This window comes from Alligator sinensis, unplaced genomic scaffold (assembly GCF_000455745.1).
Source record: "Alligator sinensis unplaced genomic scaffold, ASM45574v1 scaffold4_1, whole genome shotgun sequence".
In the NCBI taxonomy this organism is placed as follows: Eukaryota; Metazoa; Chordata; order Crocodylia; family Alligatoridae; genus Alligator; species Alligator sinensis.
In genome coordinates this window covers 3,818,075-3,833,776 of record NW_005841887.1, presented here as the reverse complement: position 1 = coordinate 3,833,776, position 15,702 = coordinate 3,818,075, and the positions used below count along the sequence as shown (strand labels likewise).

At 36.7% G+C, this 15,702-nt stretch overlaps 1 protein-coding gene across 2 annotated transcripts in view; it reads right to left on the bottom strand.

The window, feature by feature from the left end:
- Nucleotides 1–15,662, bottom strand: part of ZNF148 (zinc finger protein 148) — a 29,036-nt gene extending 13,374 nt beyond the window's left edge. The window contains exons 1-5 of one of the 2 annotated variants that reach the window (XM_025196951.1): nucleotides 12,682–15,656; nucleotides 9,342–9,687; nucleotides 7,859–7,984; nucleotides 5,120–5,243; nucleotides 4,393–4,476 (exon numbers count right to left, since the gene is read on the bottom strand). In XM_025196951.1, the coding sequence (XP_025052736.1) occupies nucleotides 4,393–4,476; nucleotides 5,120–5,243; nucleotides 7,859–7,984; nucleotides 9,342–9,687; nucleotides 12,682–12,755 (754 nt within the window). In that variant the 5' untranslated portion in view covers nucleotides 12,756–15,656. Of the gene's footprint in view, nucleotides 1–4,392; nucleotides 4,477–5,119; nucleotides 5,244–7,858; nucleotides 7,985–9,341; nucleotides 9,688–12,681 lie in introns of both variants that reach the window. The other variant, XM_025196952.1, reaches the window with a different exon arrangement.
- Between the last annotated feature and the right edge of the window lie 40 nt (nucleotides 15,663–15,702).

Below are 15,702 nucleotides of genomic sequence, written 5' to 3'. Positions count from 1 at the left end.
AGAGTAACAGAAAATAGCCTCAACTGGGTTAGTAAATGGGGAAAAAAAACAGATATGGAAGGAAAGGTGTAATTTCAACATATTAATACAGGTTATTGATCACAGTACTATGAGGGAACTCAGATTTTGGGCATGCTTTTTGTCTATACTGAAAATATATTACATTTTAGAATTGCTATAATATTATTAATAAGTTCAGCTCCAAAATATAGAGTACATGAAGTTAAACAATGCAAACAAACTCCTGGGAACAGTCTACAAACTAAACAGACAAAATGCCGCCAAGAGACAAGTCAGACAAGCAATATAAAAAGAAGACTGACTAAAGAACTATGTTGGCACACGTCTCATTAGTCCCACAACTGTTTTATTCTTTTAAAGCATGATTTACATTTTTATGCCTAAAATGCAGATGGAACCAGACTAAAGAATTAGTAAATGAAGCATAAATGCAAGGGTGGGCAATGAGCAGAAAAATCTCCATCAGTGAAAAGAAAGCAGGTGAAAATTGAAGCAAGCAAGTGGTGTTGTGCTTCAGGAGCCCTCTAAACTCTGAACATCAAAATGGTAATCTATTGATAATTTCCCTTCCCCACCACAAACTGAATGCCAATTATAGTGTTACTGGCAACAAGCACAATAAAAAAAAATGACAATTAGCAAAAGGTTTCTATGGTCAATATCCTCCTTCCAGCTGTGGCAGTTTCTTGGTAACAAAAGTCTGTATTAATGCAATGTCTGCTTTTAGGTGCAATCATTTATTAACTGCCCATACAGAATATGACTGCTGATTGATAGCTTCCTACATCCTTGAAATAGGATTCTATTTGAAGCAATAGTTCCAGGAACAGAAAGCTTACCTACTACAACTAGCTGGAGCACCTGTAAGTTTCCTGGTTTAATGAGCTTCTGTGTTGTACTGCCGTTGTCAGCTGCCTTAACACAGTAACTTAGAGAGCTGATCAAGATCTTAAAAAGTACAAGAAACATCCTGTACCTCTTTAATTGTTTAAACACTATACCAAAGTTGGAACCACAATTTAAACAGAAATAAAAGGTCAGACCTGCTTTCATTTTTAAGAAATACTTTTGGGGACTGAAGAAAACCAAAAATCATCAAGAAAAAGAGAAAGCTATGAGAACTAGACAGAAACAATTCATACCCCTTACTAACTATGGAGACTACTATATTTTTTCATATATACAATGCATCTTTTTCCCAAAAACCAACTGCTGGTCATTGGAGTGTGCCTTATCTGTGAGGAACATGTTAACAGCAGTTTCTGCTGCTCTGAGTGAAACCAAAATTAAAATCTGCAGCAATCCAAAACCACAGGGAACAGAATAATGATCAGGCTCAGCTCCCCAGCCGCTGCTATTCACCTGCTTACTGCAAAGATCTTTTTTTCTTTATTCCACCTTACAAAAAAAAGATGTGTATTATATTTTGGAGCACATTATATCTGAGAAAATGTCAGATATGACAAAGTTGAAGTCCAAGGAGAATATTTCTTAGAGTTTAAAAAAAAACCAAAAAAACCAAAGCAAAGGGTCACTGTTAATCTTCTGCCCACAAAGGACAATATTAAAATACAAGTTGTCTGAAGAATCCTGCTACGCTACTGTTGAACACTATTTAGCAAGACTAGATAACAATCATGCCAGGTACAGACATTGCACTTTTACCGGTGTAAGTGATCAGAAACTGGTCTAAACCTGTAACAGAATAGAAGTTCGGCATGCAGACTGGTTTGAAAGTGGCAGAACCTGGTCTAAGATAGGCCTGCATGCCCCTCCTGCCAAAGGGCGAATGTGTGTTCTGTTCACTAGCAATCTAAACTACGCTGCTTACAGAAAACTACATAATTTAGATCAATTCTTCCTCAGGCTTTTTTAAAGTCTGTACCTAGTAGCCATTAGGGTCAACAGCAAAGAATACTATGGCCAAATGAAAGCAGATAAGGAATTTTAAATACGTAAAGTGAAATTAGCCATAATGAATTAGGCCAGGACACCAAAGCTGCTTTTTATTCACTAAGGCTGCTTGCAAACGTAAAAAAACCCCCCATGCTTTACCACAAGCAGCAGCATGTTACTTTGACCCAGCTTTGCAGAGTCTGTATAGATTGGGCGATTCAGCAGGCCTTTTGGTGCTTTTATGTAAAGCTGAGTCAATCAGCTATTAGATAAAAGCACCAAAAAAGCCCCACTAAAGCACCCAATCTATACAGACGTTGGGCGAGCTGGGTCCAATGAACATGCTGCCTCTTCTGGGAATGTGTTGGGCTCCATGTGGGAATGCGCTGAATTTAAAGTAAAGGGCTGTTTTGGGGTTTTTTTTTAATGTCTTCAAGCAGCCTAAATGAGCATTAGAAGGTGTCAGATGAATAAAGAGGGGTGAGGGGATTGTTTGTTTGGTTTTTTACCTTGCCTAAAAAGCTATATAAACATTATAATTACAACTAACTGGACTTATTGGGATTGTAAGACAACATGTACTGATCACACACTCAATAACAATTCTATTAGAAAGAAACTTTATATACTTTGTCCTAAGCATTCATTTACCTATTCTCTAGGTAATGTCAGTTATTAAGTTTAAAACCAAATCCTCATCACCAGTTTCCAGAGATGACTATCACAACACGCTAACCCTATAGGAGGGTGAGGAAAGGGAAGGAAGGAAATTTTCCAAAAAGTTAATAAGAAGGTTAATTTGTTAAACTGCATTTTCTTTCTTATATGTAAAGGATTGAAACACATGCAAAAATAGAGGGATGTGGGATGGAAACAAAACAAAAAAAATTGATTAAAAACCCAAACAGTAAGGCATTTAAAAAAATATTAAATGAATTTATACAATGCTTGTACTCAAGTGTTAATTAGGTACATTGCTCAAACTTCAAAGCATTAAAAAAAACCTGCAGGAAAAAATGATTCTGCAAAATGTCAAAACAGATTGGGCACATTTAAACCTTCTGCTTTTTTTTTTTTCTTTAGGCCATTTTGGACAAAAGTAATGTCTACACAGTGTGAAGACAGCATGGTTCAACAATTCACAGCCAGAAATTAAATTAAGAAACTCCTCTGAATTGAGCAAGAGAAAAGTAGAGGTCTCTTCTATGACTGACTACTTATGTAAACTTAGTCTGGATTCATGACAACTTAGCATGCAAAAATCTCATTAACAGCAGTATATTTGTGCATGTAACTCCCTATATCAGCAATTCATAACCATGGTGCTGTGAGATCCTTTTAGCAGTGTCATAGGATGCCATACAATATTAGTACTGTTTGGTGTGCAAACACCTGCACAATTCATAAGGTAAACTCAGAGATTTCAAAGATGAAGCCAGTGACAAAAACATTCTGACCTACTGGGGTCTTTCCGAGTTCTTTGCAACAGAAGAACTACTCTACATTTCTTTCATCAAAAAATGAGTAAGGGCTAAGAGCTGGCATTTTCAAAGTGTGCACTGAGTCTAAGAATGAGAAGCACTGACATACACACTACTTTGGAAATTCATTTTGCAGAGGTTTTCTTCCTTTCTAAACTTTTTTTTATCTCACACACACACACACACACCTACACATTAGCAGCTTTCATACCATGTAAATGCTACAGCCAAGAAATGCTATGTGCATTTACCAGCTCTGCTTTTATGTAAAAGAGGCTGAAAAATTGGCATCCAGTCCAAAAGGACTTTATTAAAAAATAAATATTTACAGAGGGATTGAAAGGCCATGCACCAAAATGCCAAAAACCCAACGAAGACAAACCTGTTAAAGAACATGGTTTTGCACATTGCAATAAGACAAAAAGTAAATATGGGGAAAAAAAACTTTCTTTTGCTTTAAACGTTGAGCCTTATTTGACCTATCATAGATATAGGTTTTGTTTGTTTGTTTGTTTGTTTGTTTGTTAACTAAATTTGAGAGAAAAGTAATGCTGATACTAAGATCTTGGGGGTTAGGCATTTTGGCCATTATAGTCCTGGCAATTTTCCGTTAATTCAAAAGAAACCATAAAACCTTTTAAACTATGATTTGGAAAACAAACTGATTTCTGAGACAAAAGACAAGACTGTTGAACAAACTGTGGCTTTTGTCAATGTGCAAATTTTAGTATTTGCTACTGTGGGACAATTTCCAGAAGAACAGTTCATCCCCACATTAGCTCTCTACAGTTTACACACACTTTGCAATCAAAGAAAAGTGTGATTCCAAAGCACAGACCTGTGTTTGATTCCAAGTATTTTGTACCACATATGCTAAATCAAAACAACTGCAACAGGATGAGCGTGCAGCTTAACATTATTGGAACCTCTGGCCAGATTTGAGAAACAAAACGTTTAAACAAGCCAGTAAGGATACTCAAGGCACTATACTCACCAGTATGAATCTTCTCATGTCTCTGTAGCAGGTACTTCTGTATGAAACGCATGTCGCATTGACTGCACTGAAATGGTTTTTCACCTTGAACAATATAATTCCACATCCATAAGTTAATAACTACAAACTGTTGTTTCTGATAACTACTACTGAGGAATAAAACTGCTGTCTATAACAAAAAATGGCATCTGAGCAAATTCCAAAATATTTTAAATACCAAAAAATTTGATCCTTTCTAACTAAACAAACTTCATGAAATGAATCACATTAACATTGAGATGGAAGGGTGATCTGAACGGCAATTTTCTTGAAGAACAAGATCAATCATTATGCTGGCATTCAACTGTATTTATAGTACTGAAAAACTATTTATACGGGTAAGTACCTTTTTCACTTCTCTGAACCAGAGAAATACTTCATCTGGCAAATAAGTAGCCATGGCACATTAATTATAAAGGGGTAAATCTCAGCACTTAGGCTATATGTCAACCCATTAATTCCTGACAAAGAAAGAAGAAACCTTGTAAATAGTAACATCCTTGGTTTAATCAGCATATAATGTTTTTTTCTGGTATTCTTTTGACACTTTGGTGCATGGAATCTCTAAGCTTAGATGCCAAGTTACCTACACTCTTCAAAATGAAATTCACATAGAACTGAAAACATTTTTCATGCGATGAAAAAGATCTTTAGGTAATAGAAAAGACAATCTGAAGTCAAGCAGTACCTGTATGAATGAAGACATGTCTCTGTAAATGGTAGTTGGTTCTAAAGGCAGCATTGCAATGCTCACAAACATGAGATTTGGGGGTTTTCAGACCAAGTGATCCATCCTCATTTATTGTAAGGATCTATTTTGAAAAAAGTAAAGTTTGTTCTCACACTAACCTCTAAAGATGTTTTAACAACTACAAGACAAAACACAAAATGAATTTGTAATGAAGAAAATTCAAATGATTTCATGTAAAAACATTCCATTTACATTGACAGGATTTTGGTTTTACATTTTCAATAGCAGCATATTCCAAACTTGTATATCATGACATGTCAAGACGTATTTCCACCTACTAAACACAAATGAAATTGATGGAAAACCAGTTTACAGCTTTTGTATTCAATGCTGAGTCACTTTAAATGTCAGTCTTTACTTTCTCCATCTGACAAGAAAGTAAAGTACCAAACCATCCCTGGGCATGGAACCACAAAAAATCATATTTTACAGGATAAGCAAAATGTTGTACAATCTTGGTGGAAAGAGAATAAGTGTATGTTTGTCAAGATAAATAAAAGTTTATCCATGATAACCATGCAAGTTCTCTACTAGTGCACATCAAAGCTAAAAATAAGATTGAACTAATAAATATGTTCTCTGTCCAGTTAAATATGTCAGTACAGAAGTGACTTATGAAGGTTTTGTTATTTTCCAGCATATTCCATTAGCCCTTTGATGCAATGTCCTGGTGCACCGTAGTGTGCATTCACTTCACAATTGTTTCCAGTATTCTGGAAAACAAAAGTGATTATGAAAACATTTTCTGAATAAGTGTCACCTTGGCCCCTTTTACTTTCCTCATCCTATACAACCCTACCTTACTTAGTATGCAACTTAGTTCTCCCTGCCAAATTTAACTTTCCACTTAAAATGTCTTGCTGCCAGAGCAGTTATTTTTTATGTAAGTCGCAAGGGTCTTACACAACCGTGAAGTAACATACACCGAGGCTCATAAAAGTCTGTTCTGCAACAACACGTTGCTTCATTAAGGGACACTGGCAAACTTAAAATTATATTTTTAAATAATCAAATTTTATAATATGCATTATTATTAAAACGTGAAAATAATTATGCTGAAAGTGGGTGTACAATTTTACAATCCTTCATGTTTCCTGGGATCTTTTTAATTTACAACACTGATCCATTGTAGCTCTCCTTAAATGAAGAAAAACTCTTTTGCCAATGTTGTTTTCCTAATAGACTGACCAAAAAATAATAGAGGAAAAACAAATAAAACCTGTTGTTTTTCAAGCATACAACTAATAAATAAAGAAAAATACTACTGAAACTTCATTATATAAGATGATCTCCACCCTTATCCCAGCTGTTGGTTGGGCAGCAAATCAAGCTCAGTATTCTGGGACCTCAGACGTAACCAAAAGGAGGACACCTATACTAATCTTCTGGCTGTTCCTGCCATCTTCATTCTTTCACGCTGTTAAAAAAATTGAAACGCAACCTGTTCAAGGATTTTCTTGATCATTTTTCAGTCTTGCATTGTTGCAAAAGGACAAAGCAGAAGGACTGAACTAGGAGAGGAAGGAAGCATGCATGTATACGTATCTAAAGAGGGACACTGACCACTTCCATTATACAATGTTCCTGCAGATGTGGTCTGCAATGGGCATTCAAAACTTTATCAAAAAGTAGGGTGCTACCATAAGGAACCCTAGGAGTCAGGAACTTGTTCCCAAATCCAAATCTAAAACAGTCAGTCCACCAACCCTCCAAGCATACTGCAAAATCACCTATTTAACAAAATTTTGGGGAAGATTTAAAGGACAGATTACCCTAGGAGATTGAAACGAGGTTATGGGATTTGGTAGTTATGGTGTTGATTTTGTTTTTACTTATTGGCTTGATTGTTTCTCAAATATCATTATTTTTATGCTGTTGTGTGGTCCTCTGTGTGCAACTATAACTATAACTGTGTGTTATTACCTAACTATAGCTTTCTATGTACGTTTTAAATGTTTATTTAAATCCAAAATAAAATAAATCAGGAGTTGGGCTTTAATCAACTGGACAGAATATTGCCATAGTAGCCCTCATTTGGAGGACTGATCTTGGTTTTTTCTGCAAACATACTCTTGATATAAAGAAATCCAAGTCTTTAAGCAAACTGATAAAATATGGGATACAACTTTGTCCATGAATGGATCTAGAAAACAATTTGTCAAAAGTTCTCATGAGAACTTTTTTAAAGTTGATTCTGATTTTAGGAGTGCTTCCTACCAGCTGATCATTTTACACTTTAAGTCATCTCTCTAGATTTTCCAAAATATTGTTTCGTATTTGTTTTTAAATTGTTCCCAATGCAGACACAAAAGTTCTCAGGGTCATAGGAAAAAGCAGGACTATATTTAGATGAATACAGTGTAATGATTTATAAGTTGTCTACAAAACTACTGACTCATAATTTAAAAAAAAGTATTTGGAAGGGAACTGCCTGGAGAGACAGATGTTAAAATATGTCAAAAGGTTGATGTTGCTAAAAGGAGTTCAAAGAAGCACATTATGAATGTCTTCTCTCAGGTTTTGTTTTGGACTCTGGTAGGCTGCAGAGCTACATCTTTACTGAGCAAACAAACAACTTCTAACATAACCACTCCAAATTCTAATGAAATCACTCATAAAATCATAGCAAAACTCCAGGTTCTTTTTAATCTTGGTTTCGCCAAATCACTGTCTTACTTTTGCTGGTGAACGCTGTTTTCTTTTCTTCTTTTTCTGCAAATCTACTGGCTCTCTTATTTGTTTTTTGTCTCGCTTCTGTTGATCAGATGCATCAGTAAAGGTAATTTCTTGCTTTACACTGATCTGTTAAGATATCAAGTGTCAGTTTCAGATACGGTTCTCACTACAGAAGATATTTTTTTGTTTGTTTTTAGATGACAAGCTGACTAGGACTTTTTTTTTTATCCTGAACGAATTGTGTCATGGTTCCATAATTTTAGATATTTAATTTAAAGGAGTAATAGAAATATTAACTGAAGATAGGGTATAATTAATTTCAGTAGAAATTGCATCTTCTTGTACCTCATCATTCATCCCCCAAGATATAACCTTTCCTTTCTGACTGGTAGCGTTTCTGTGTCAAATAGTGTAGATCAAAAGCATTTTCATCAGTACAGAAAAAGTCTTCCATTTTTTCATACCTGTATTACTTTTGCTTGTTATATTAAATGTCAAGGTTTAACACAAACCTAAGCTACAGGATTCTTTAAAAACAAGAATAGGTCTAACAAACTTTTTCCAAGTTATACTTCTTGAAGTAATGTTATCTTTACAAAAGATGTGCTTTATGTTTCTCTGATGTTCTCTAAATTTTTGAACAAACGCTTATGATTTACAGTTAAAGGGGAAACTTCTCATGCACACTATTTTAACAAAATTACAGTTAAATGTTATTCTTCACGATTCTGAATGGTTCTGCTTCTTAATATCGCTGGCACTTCTACAAATGCTCAAACTACAAGTTAACAGCAATAATTTATTGAATTAGAGAGATGCATGTTTGCTAATGAAAGCCATTTTGCATTCTCCGTGTGGCAGATTATGCACACCTTCTATTAAATATGAAGGAAGACATATTTATGGGTGTCTACAAGAAGTGTCATGTTTGTATGACTTACTGTCTGGATGCCACCAGTGGCAGTCAGAAGCTTAATGCACATAAGGGATTCTTTTAGAACATATACAGAAATGTTTCATAGAGTAATGCCAACAAAAAGAAAATTCAACTAGTGACCAACATGCAGATCTTTTCAGTAACGTTATTTCTTCTGGATTAAATTGCCTTTTAAACCTAATTATTTAAAAAGAATGTAGTGTTAAATGATCAATGCACATAACAGAATATGAACAGAAGATACCTATATAACTGGCAACTATGAGAGAAACTTACTTCTATGCAAATGCTGAACAAAAACTTGTAACGTTCCTTTTAAACTACACTTAAGCACATTACACTCGTTTAAGCGGTGTCCAGGGTCTTTTGCACTCTGCACAGTGAGATGCATTTGACCCAGTCACAAGCTAATGACATTTTTATAAACAGAATGTACTTATAAATATTTTTGATAATAAAATGCAAAAAAGTCATGAATGTATTCCTAACAATACTGCCAAACCTCGTTTCCAAACCATGTCTGCAATACTTCGCGAAAATGCTTACAGGGACATTCACTGCATACTGCAGCCCTTGAGGAAGTCTGTCTTGGGCCTCCATCTCATCATCATTTTTAACCGTCTCTTCATGGACCATAAGTTCATCATGTGAAATCATCTCCTGCTGTCGAAGTTCACTTTCTTGTAACACTTCATCTGTTGCAAGAATTTCTTGGTGTGCTATAGTCCGATCTTGAAGCACTGTCTCTTGCCGTTCCCCAGACACCGCAGACTGGTCAGATACTGCACCCATCCCTACCATAGCCCTGGATGACTGCATTTGGTCTATGCCACCACATTTAAGAAACAATCCTCCCAGTTTGTCTTCAATGTTCATGCTTAGGTGCAATAACCTAAAAAGAGAAATGTAATAAGTGAATATCTAACATTGGGACTGTTAAAAAATGATCAAGTAAAGTTTTAAGTAAGTTTTATCAAAATTGAATAGATACCACATGTATTTCTATGACTGATACTCAGGCTTTCAAATTTTCATCCTTGTTTGGAAAAGGGATAAGATCTCTCTCTCTCTCAGATACATATGCACACTTTCAAATCAGAAAGTCATATTAGAGTTTCTTCTAAAGACTAATATAATTAAGCAAGACAGACAACTAAAAGAAACACAGATATACTGCATATCCTTAAAGCAAATTATTGCTTGCATTGCCTCCTCCTCTTTTTTTCCAGACTGATCTTCTTTTTAACAGTGCCCTCTTTACCCTGTGTTCCCTTTTCCCTATCCCCTCATGCAAGATACTACCCTGACATGTTTGCCTCAGGTAGAGTACAGATACTAACACTGCTTTATCTTCAGAAAAGCGAGAAAGGGATAAATTTGGCTCTTTCTTGCTACATGGGAAAAGAGGAAAAGGAAGTGGTAAACTTGCTGATGGGGTGATCATTTCCATCCCACTAAGGCAAAGCAGTTTGAGTAAAAGAGTACAGCTTCAAATTCTGCCTCCCCTAACAGTGCAGCAACATGGCCAGCAATGGAAGCAATTCAGCAGGCTGAGCATGTGGCTCAACTCCACTTCAGTTCAAGCACTTTAATTAGGTAGTGGCTAGGCACTGTCCCTAAAGCAACAAATAGGCAATTAATAGCCCAAGAAGCCAAATCTCCTTGTCCAGAAGCATAGTAGCATTCTCCATCATGATGACTTACAACCAATTTAACATCCTGATATCTGAAGAGTAGAAATTCTATCCAAACACTTAAAATCAAAGAGCCACATAATGTTTAAACATCAGTTTTCAGTCTGAAAATATAAAACCTTCCCCCAAACTGTTTTATATCTGAATTGTTCTCACTATGCCAGCCTTATCTTCATTCCTAATGAAGATTTATTCCATTCGTAAACCCACTACATATCTGACACATATGCAGCTTTTCCTGAAACAGGGGACAGCAGTATGTGATGTTAGGAATGTGGTCAACTGGCAGAACCCAGGGGTGAAGATTACACAGTACTTATTTGCATGATGTATAGTTCCAGGTCCTACTATTATATGTTCAGAAATACCAAGACTAAATCACTCAGAATATAAGAATAAAAATTTAGCCAACACTCATGTTTTCCAGAATTTACTTAGGTAGGAAATCACAATCTATCTGTTCTTGTGCTACCACAATCTCTAACTTCTATAGTTGATTTCTGTGAAATGCAGGATTGTCCAATAAACCTCTTCAAGTTTAAGTGTTCAACACCCAAAACAAAGAAGAAAACTCATGCGTTCCTAGACATTGTCTCAGGGGCCAGATAGGCATTACACTTTTACCAGTATATGTGATCGGAAATCATTCTATATGTGTAACAGAACAGAAGTTTGGCGCACACAGACTGGTTTAAAACTGGTGGAACCCAGTCTAAGATTTGTCTCCTGCCCCTGCACCAAAGGCCAAACATGTGTTCTGTTGGTGACTGATCTAAACTAGACCACTTACAGAAAACTGCATAACTTAGATCGACTCCATCTTGGGCATTTTGAATAACTGTACCTAGCCAGGAAGCTTTCCGCTTCTGGTACCCAAAATAGTCTTACTACTAATATATTCACTCAGCTAAACCTGAATACACAGAACGGTGACATCAGCAAAAGCTTTAATTATCTGTTGTCACTTGCTGTGTAGAAGAAACTGTCACCTAAACTTCTGGATGCCAAGGAACAAACAGAAATTTAAATTAATAAGGAAGAAAAAAGGAACCAACAGTCCTTGAAAAAGTGGAAACTTGAGAACATAGGTACACATCTGAAACAAAGCAGTGAAGGCTGCTACTCCCTAAATTGCAACCTGACTTTAGAGGAAGTGAAGACTCAAGTTAGACACAACTACAGAAGAGAAATCCCAATGCATTTGAACTGAGTTAAGTCAGCATCCCACACAAATAAAATTCCAGAAATTTCAACAAAAATATTGAGTCGCCATCTTAGAAGCACTCAATGCGTAAGAGTCCATAAATGAGGATCAGTGGTTCAGAGGCAGAACATCCTATCCATGCAAAAACCACACACTGAATATAAAATGTCCTCTGGGTTAAGGATGAAGGTAGAGCTCTCTGCAGATCAGTTCATGTGAGAGAAGGCAGTTTTCCAATCTTGCTATTTTTTTTGTATCTGGAGCAAAGAAAATTTGCAAACTTTATCAAATGACCAAGTCTCAAACAGATCATTTTCTGGAAGGAAACAAATCTAATTCAGTTGGAACAGAGGCTCTAAGCTACCAATCACCTAACCAGTGTCTCATCTTACTCTGACAGATATCTTTTATCACCCGAAAGACAGAATTCTGACATTAATATTTCTATTAATTAATTAAGCTTTCTATTAATATTTTTGCTTCTAGTGCAATTCTGAAAATTTACACCTGTTTAGTTGCTGATTTCTACATGTTCAGTGGATGGTGTACCACACGGGTAAGCAAACTTTTCAGGCTGCAGGGCCAGACTGACCCAGTTTGGGGCAGAGGTAGGCTGGTACACATGCACTAGGACCCAACTGCTGCTGCTCCCACTTTTCCCAGTGGCTGTACACGGAAAGCACCTGCCCCCACTGCCAATTTCCCAGTGGCAGCACATGGCGTGTCCGCAACCAGTACTTTGCACCACTGCAGCATGGGGTTTTGTGGAATATTCCTGTTTGGGATGAATCAACTCAGAACAGATTATCTCCCCCCAAAATTGTGATATAAGCAAGTTTGAAGTCTTGCTGCTTCATCTTCTTCAGGGCATCTATTTTCAAACAAGAGGACACCAGTTCTTCAGTGTTTAAAGATTAGGTTAACTCAAGTGAGTTAAATTTCCTCTCTCTAAATTATACATTATAAAGAAAAAGAATGAGATTTTTACCCTATTTTTCCTGGCAGATGGGTCAAAGTTTGTTCTTCCACTGCTTCTGGTTTTCTTGTGAAGACTTGCAACATAGTAACCCTAAAAGGAAAAAATCAGAATTATCTCTGTCTACATGGGAACCTGGTCCCAAAGAACTGTGAAAAGGGGTCCCAAGACTTCCAAAAATAGCTCATTCCATTGCACATTCCTTGCTGAGGGATGAGGAAATGGGAGAAAAGTCTCCATGCGAGCTGAAGAAAGAAGAAAAGAGAGTTGAAATCATGGTCTGAGGTTGGGACCAAAGCCCTTTAAAATGTGCCTGGCATAACATCAACTGTGCTGAGCCACAAGCAGGATACACCCAATCTAGGTCATCTTTTGCAGTGCATCTTTTCTATGCTTGTGGAGGCCTGATAGCATAAGCTTATTGCAGTCTTCACAGGCACCAGATGAAGGGGCACTGAGGCTGGGAAGTGTAAACAGCTGAAGCACTACGCAGGAAGAACCAAGCATCAAGCCTGCTGGTTCAAGCCACTTCTGAATGCAACATTTCATGCTGCTCAGAATCAGGCCCAAATTGAGGAAACCCTGGATTTCAACCTATTTCTAGGCAGGGTGGAGAGCAGCAGAATGAAAATATAGTTGCAGAAAGACAGCAATAGATATTGTTGTTGTTCTCACCAACAGGGACAATCAGTTGGGGCAGAGTTAAAAGGGATCTGAAGTTTCAACTAGTTGTTTCCTGCACAGATGCAGGATGCACAATTCCTGAATAGCCCAGACAGATGCTTAGCCAACCTCTTCCTGAAAACCTCTATGTCTAGGGAAAGAAAGTACCAGAGGGACAACTGATACTATGCGCAGTAGCTGCTTTGCAGATCATATAACTTGTACAACAGTATTTATTTCTAACATCACTGGTTACATTATTTCTCTAAATTGTAAAGGATAGGGATGCATGAATATGTGGGTTCTCAAATGTTCAGTGTATTTTTCGAATCCTGATCTCAAATCATCTTAGGTGCCTGCACAACACATCGGTTATAAAAGTGGGCTATCAAACGCCCACCATTTCATAGCAAAATAAAAAGAACTTGAAGCATGCAGCATGGTAATGCAACTGAAACACGATCTAGGTTATATGAAATCATACTGGAACATATATGAAAGCACATAACCACACATAACAATATGCTATGAATCCAAATGAAAAGTATCGTAATTGCAATCTCTTCTGCAAAACAAGGATAGCTGATCAAAAGAGGCCTCTTTTTACCCAAGAAGCATTATCAGAGCATTTTAACTGAAGTAATGGTTAAGAAGTCTTGATTAAAAAATGGCAGATCAAAGTTTCAAAAATTATTAATTTGGACAGACCTGCAGTAGGTCAACCAGTAGGTTAGAGCAACTTGCATTTGTGGAAATAAGATACTCTCAAACTAAGCCAATCTAAATAATACAAACAACATACTAGTGTACATTAGCATACTTCCTGGCATAAAGTACTGAGACTCTCTAAGCAGCAGCCCTCTTCCTGAGTTTTACAACTTGTCTAAAGCTATATGATAATCATGATATTTTCAACAATTTTGAAAATACACTTAGAAGTCTCTTGATATAGAAAAATAAACATTCAATTCAAACATGCATCAATAAAAAAATACGTAGAGCTTAAATCCATCAAACTAAAAGAAATACAGAATTACGGTGCTGATGTTGTTAGTTCCCCAAAAATCTGAGCTTAGACAAAACATTTCAACGCAGATCTCCAAAGAACAGACTGCACTTACATGCATAGAATGAAAGACTGGAAAATAAATAAGCTCAGAACTGGTTCTTTACTCCAGACCTTCTCTCTTTTAAATGCTCAGCTGCTGCTTGTGGATCCATACCCAATGAACCATCAAAAATTGCTACTCAGACAACCCTTCTACAGCACTTCAGCCCAGTTACTCTTAGGACACCTGACACCATTTTTTCAAAGATTCCTAGTGCAATAAGTGAGAGAGGTAAGTGACAATGAAAATAAGGAAGTAAAAACATCCCATGCCTTTGCCTATTTAGAACAAGGAAGACAAATATCATCAATGTCATCAGTGAGTAAGTAAAAGAACATGTCCTAATAACCACGATAGCAGCTGTGAAGCAGAATAGATGTCTCAGAAGAAAGAATCAAAATTTGCTTATAATCAAGGTAGAATATAAAACTGCTCATTTCCCAATGGTGGGTGGGAGTGCATATGTCTTTTTTCTTATGCCTCTGTACAGATAGTGTGTGCACATTAGTTATGCAAATGTACAACCAAACATACTAACTGGGCACACTTTAGAAATCTTAATAAATGAACATGTGCAATATTGCTTTAGGAGCACTTGGAAGCTTCTAATGACTGAAAAGCCTACTTAGACAAGATAAGAGAACAAGAGTGTCTAACAGGGATGGGCCAGATGCAGCCTGCCAGGCCATTCTATCCGGCCCATGGGGCCCTAAAAAATTTAGAAAATTAATATTAATCTGCCCCTGGCTGCCCATCATGCAGCCCTCGATGGCTTGCCAAAACTCAGTAAGCGGCCCTCCACCAGAAATAATTGCCCACCCCTGGTCTAAAAGAACTGATAACTGATAGATAAAAAGGAGGGGAAACACTAGGCTCCCAAAAATTTTCTTTAGGTTTAACATTATTATTAATATTTATTTTAATATTAACAGTAGAAAGGAATTAACTATTTTAATTTTTTAAGTAATGTTCCTTTCTCTAAATATTTTTGTTGCTCAGAAGTATTTATTTTCGAGTTTTCTGTTAATTTAAAAGGAAAAACCAAAAATTTGGGGATTTTGTTATTACTCTTCCCGCTTGCTTTTTTTATTTTTTTTAGGGGCACATCAATAGAGATTTTGGGAGCCAATACCAATAGCCGATTTTTAAGGAGGCATATTGGCTGATACCGATTCAATTTCTGATACGCACCCCAACGGCTTAAAGAGCTGCATGCAGCTGGTAAGTCTGTTGTGCTGGAAGGGGAGGGGGGAAGGAAGGG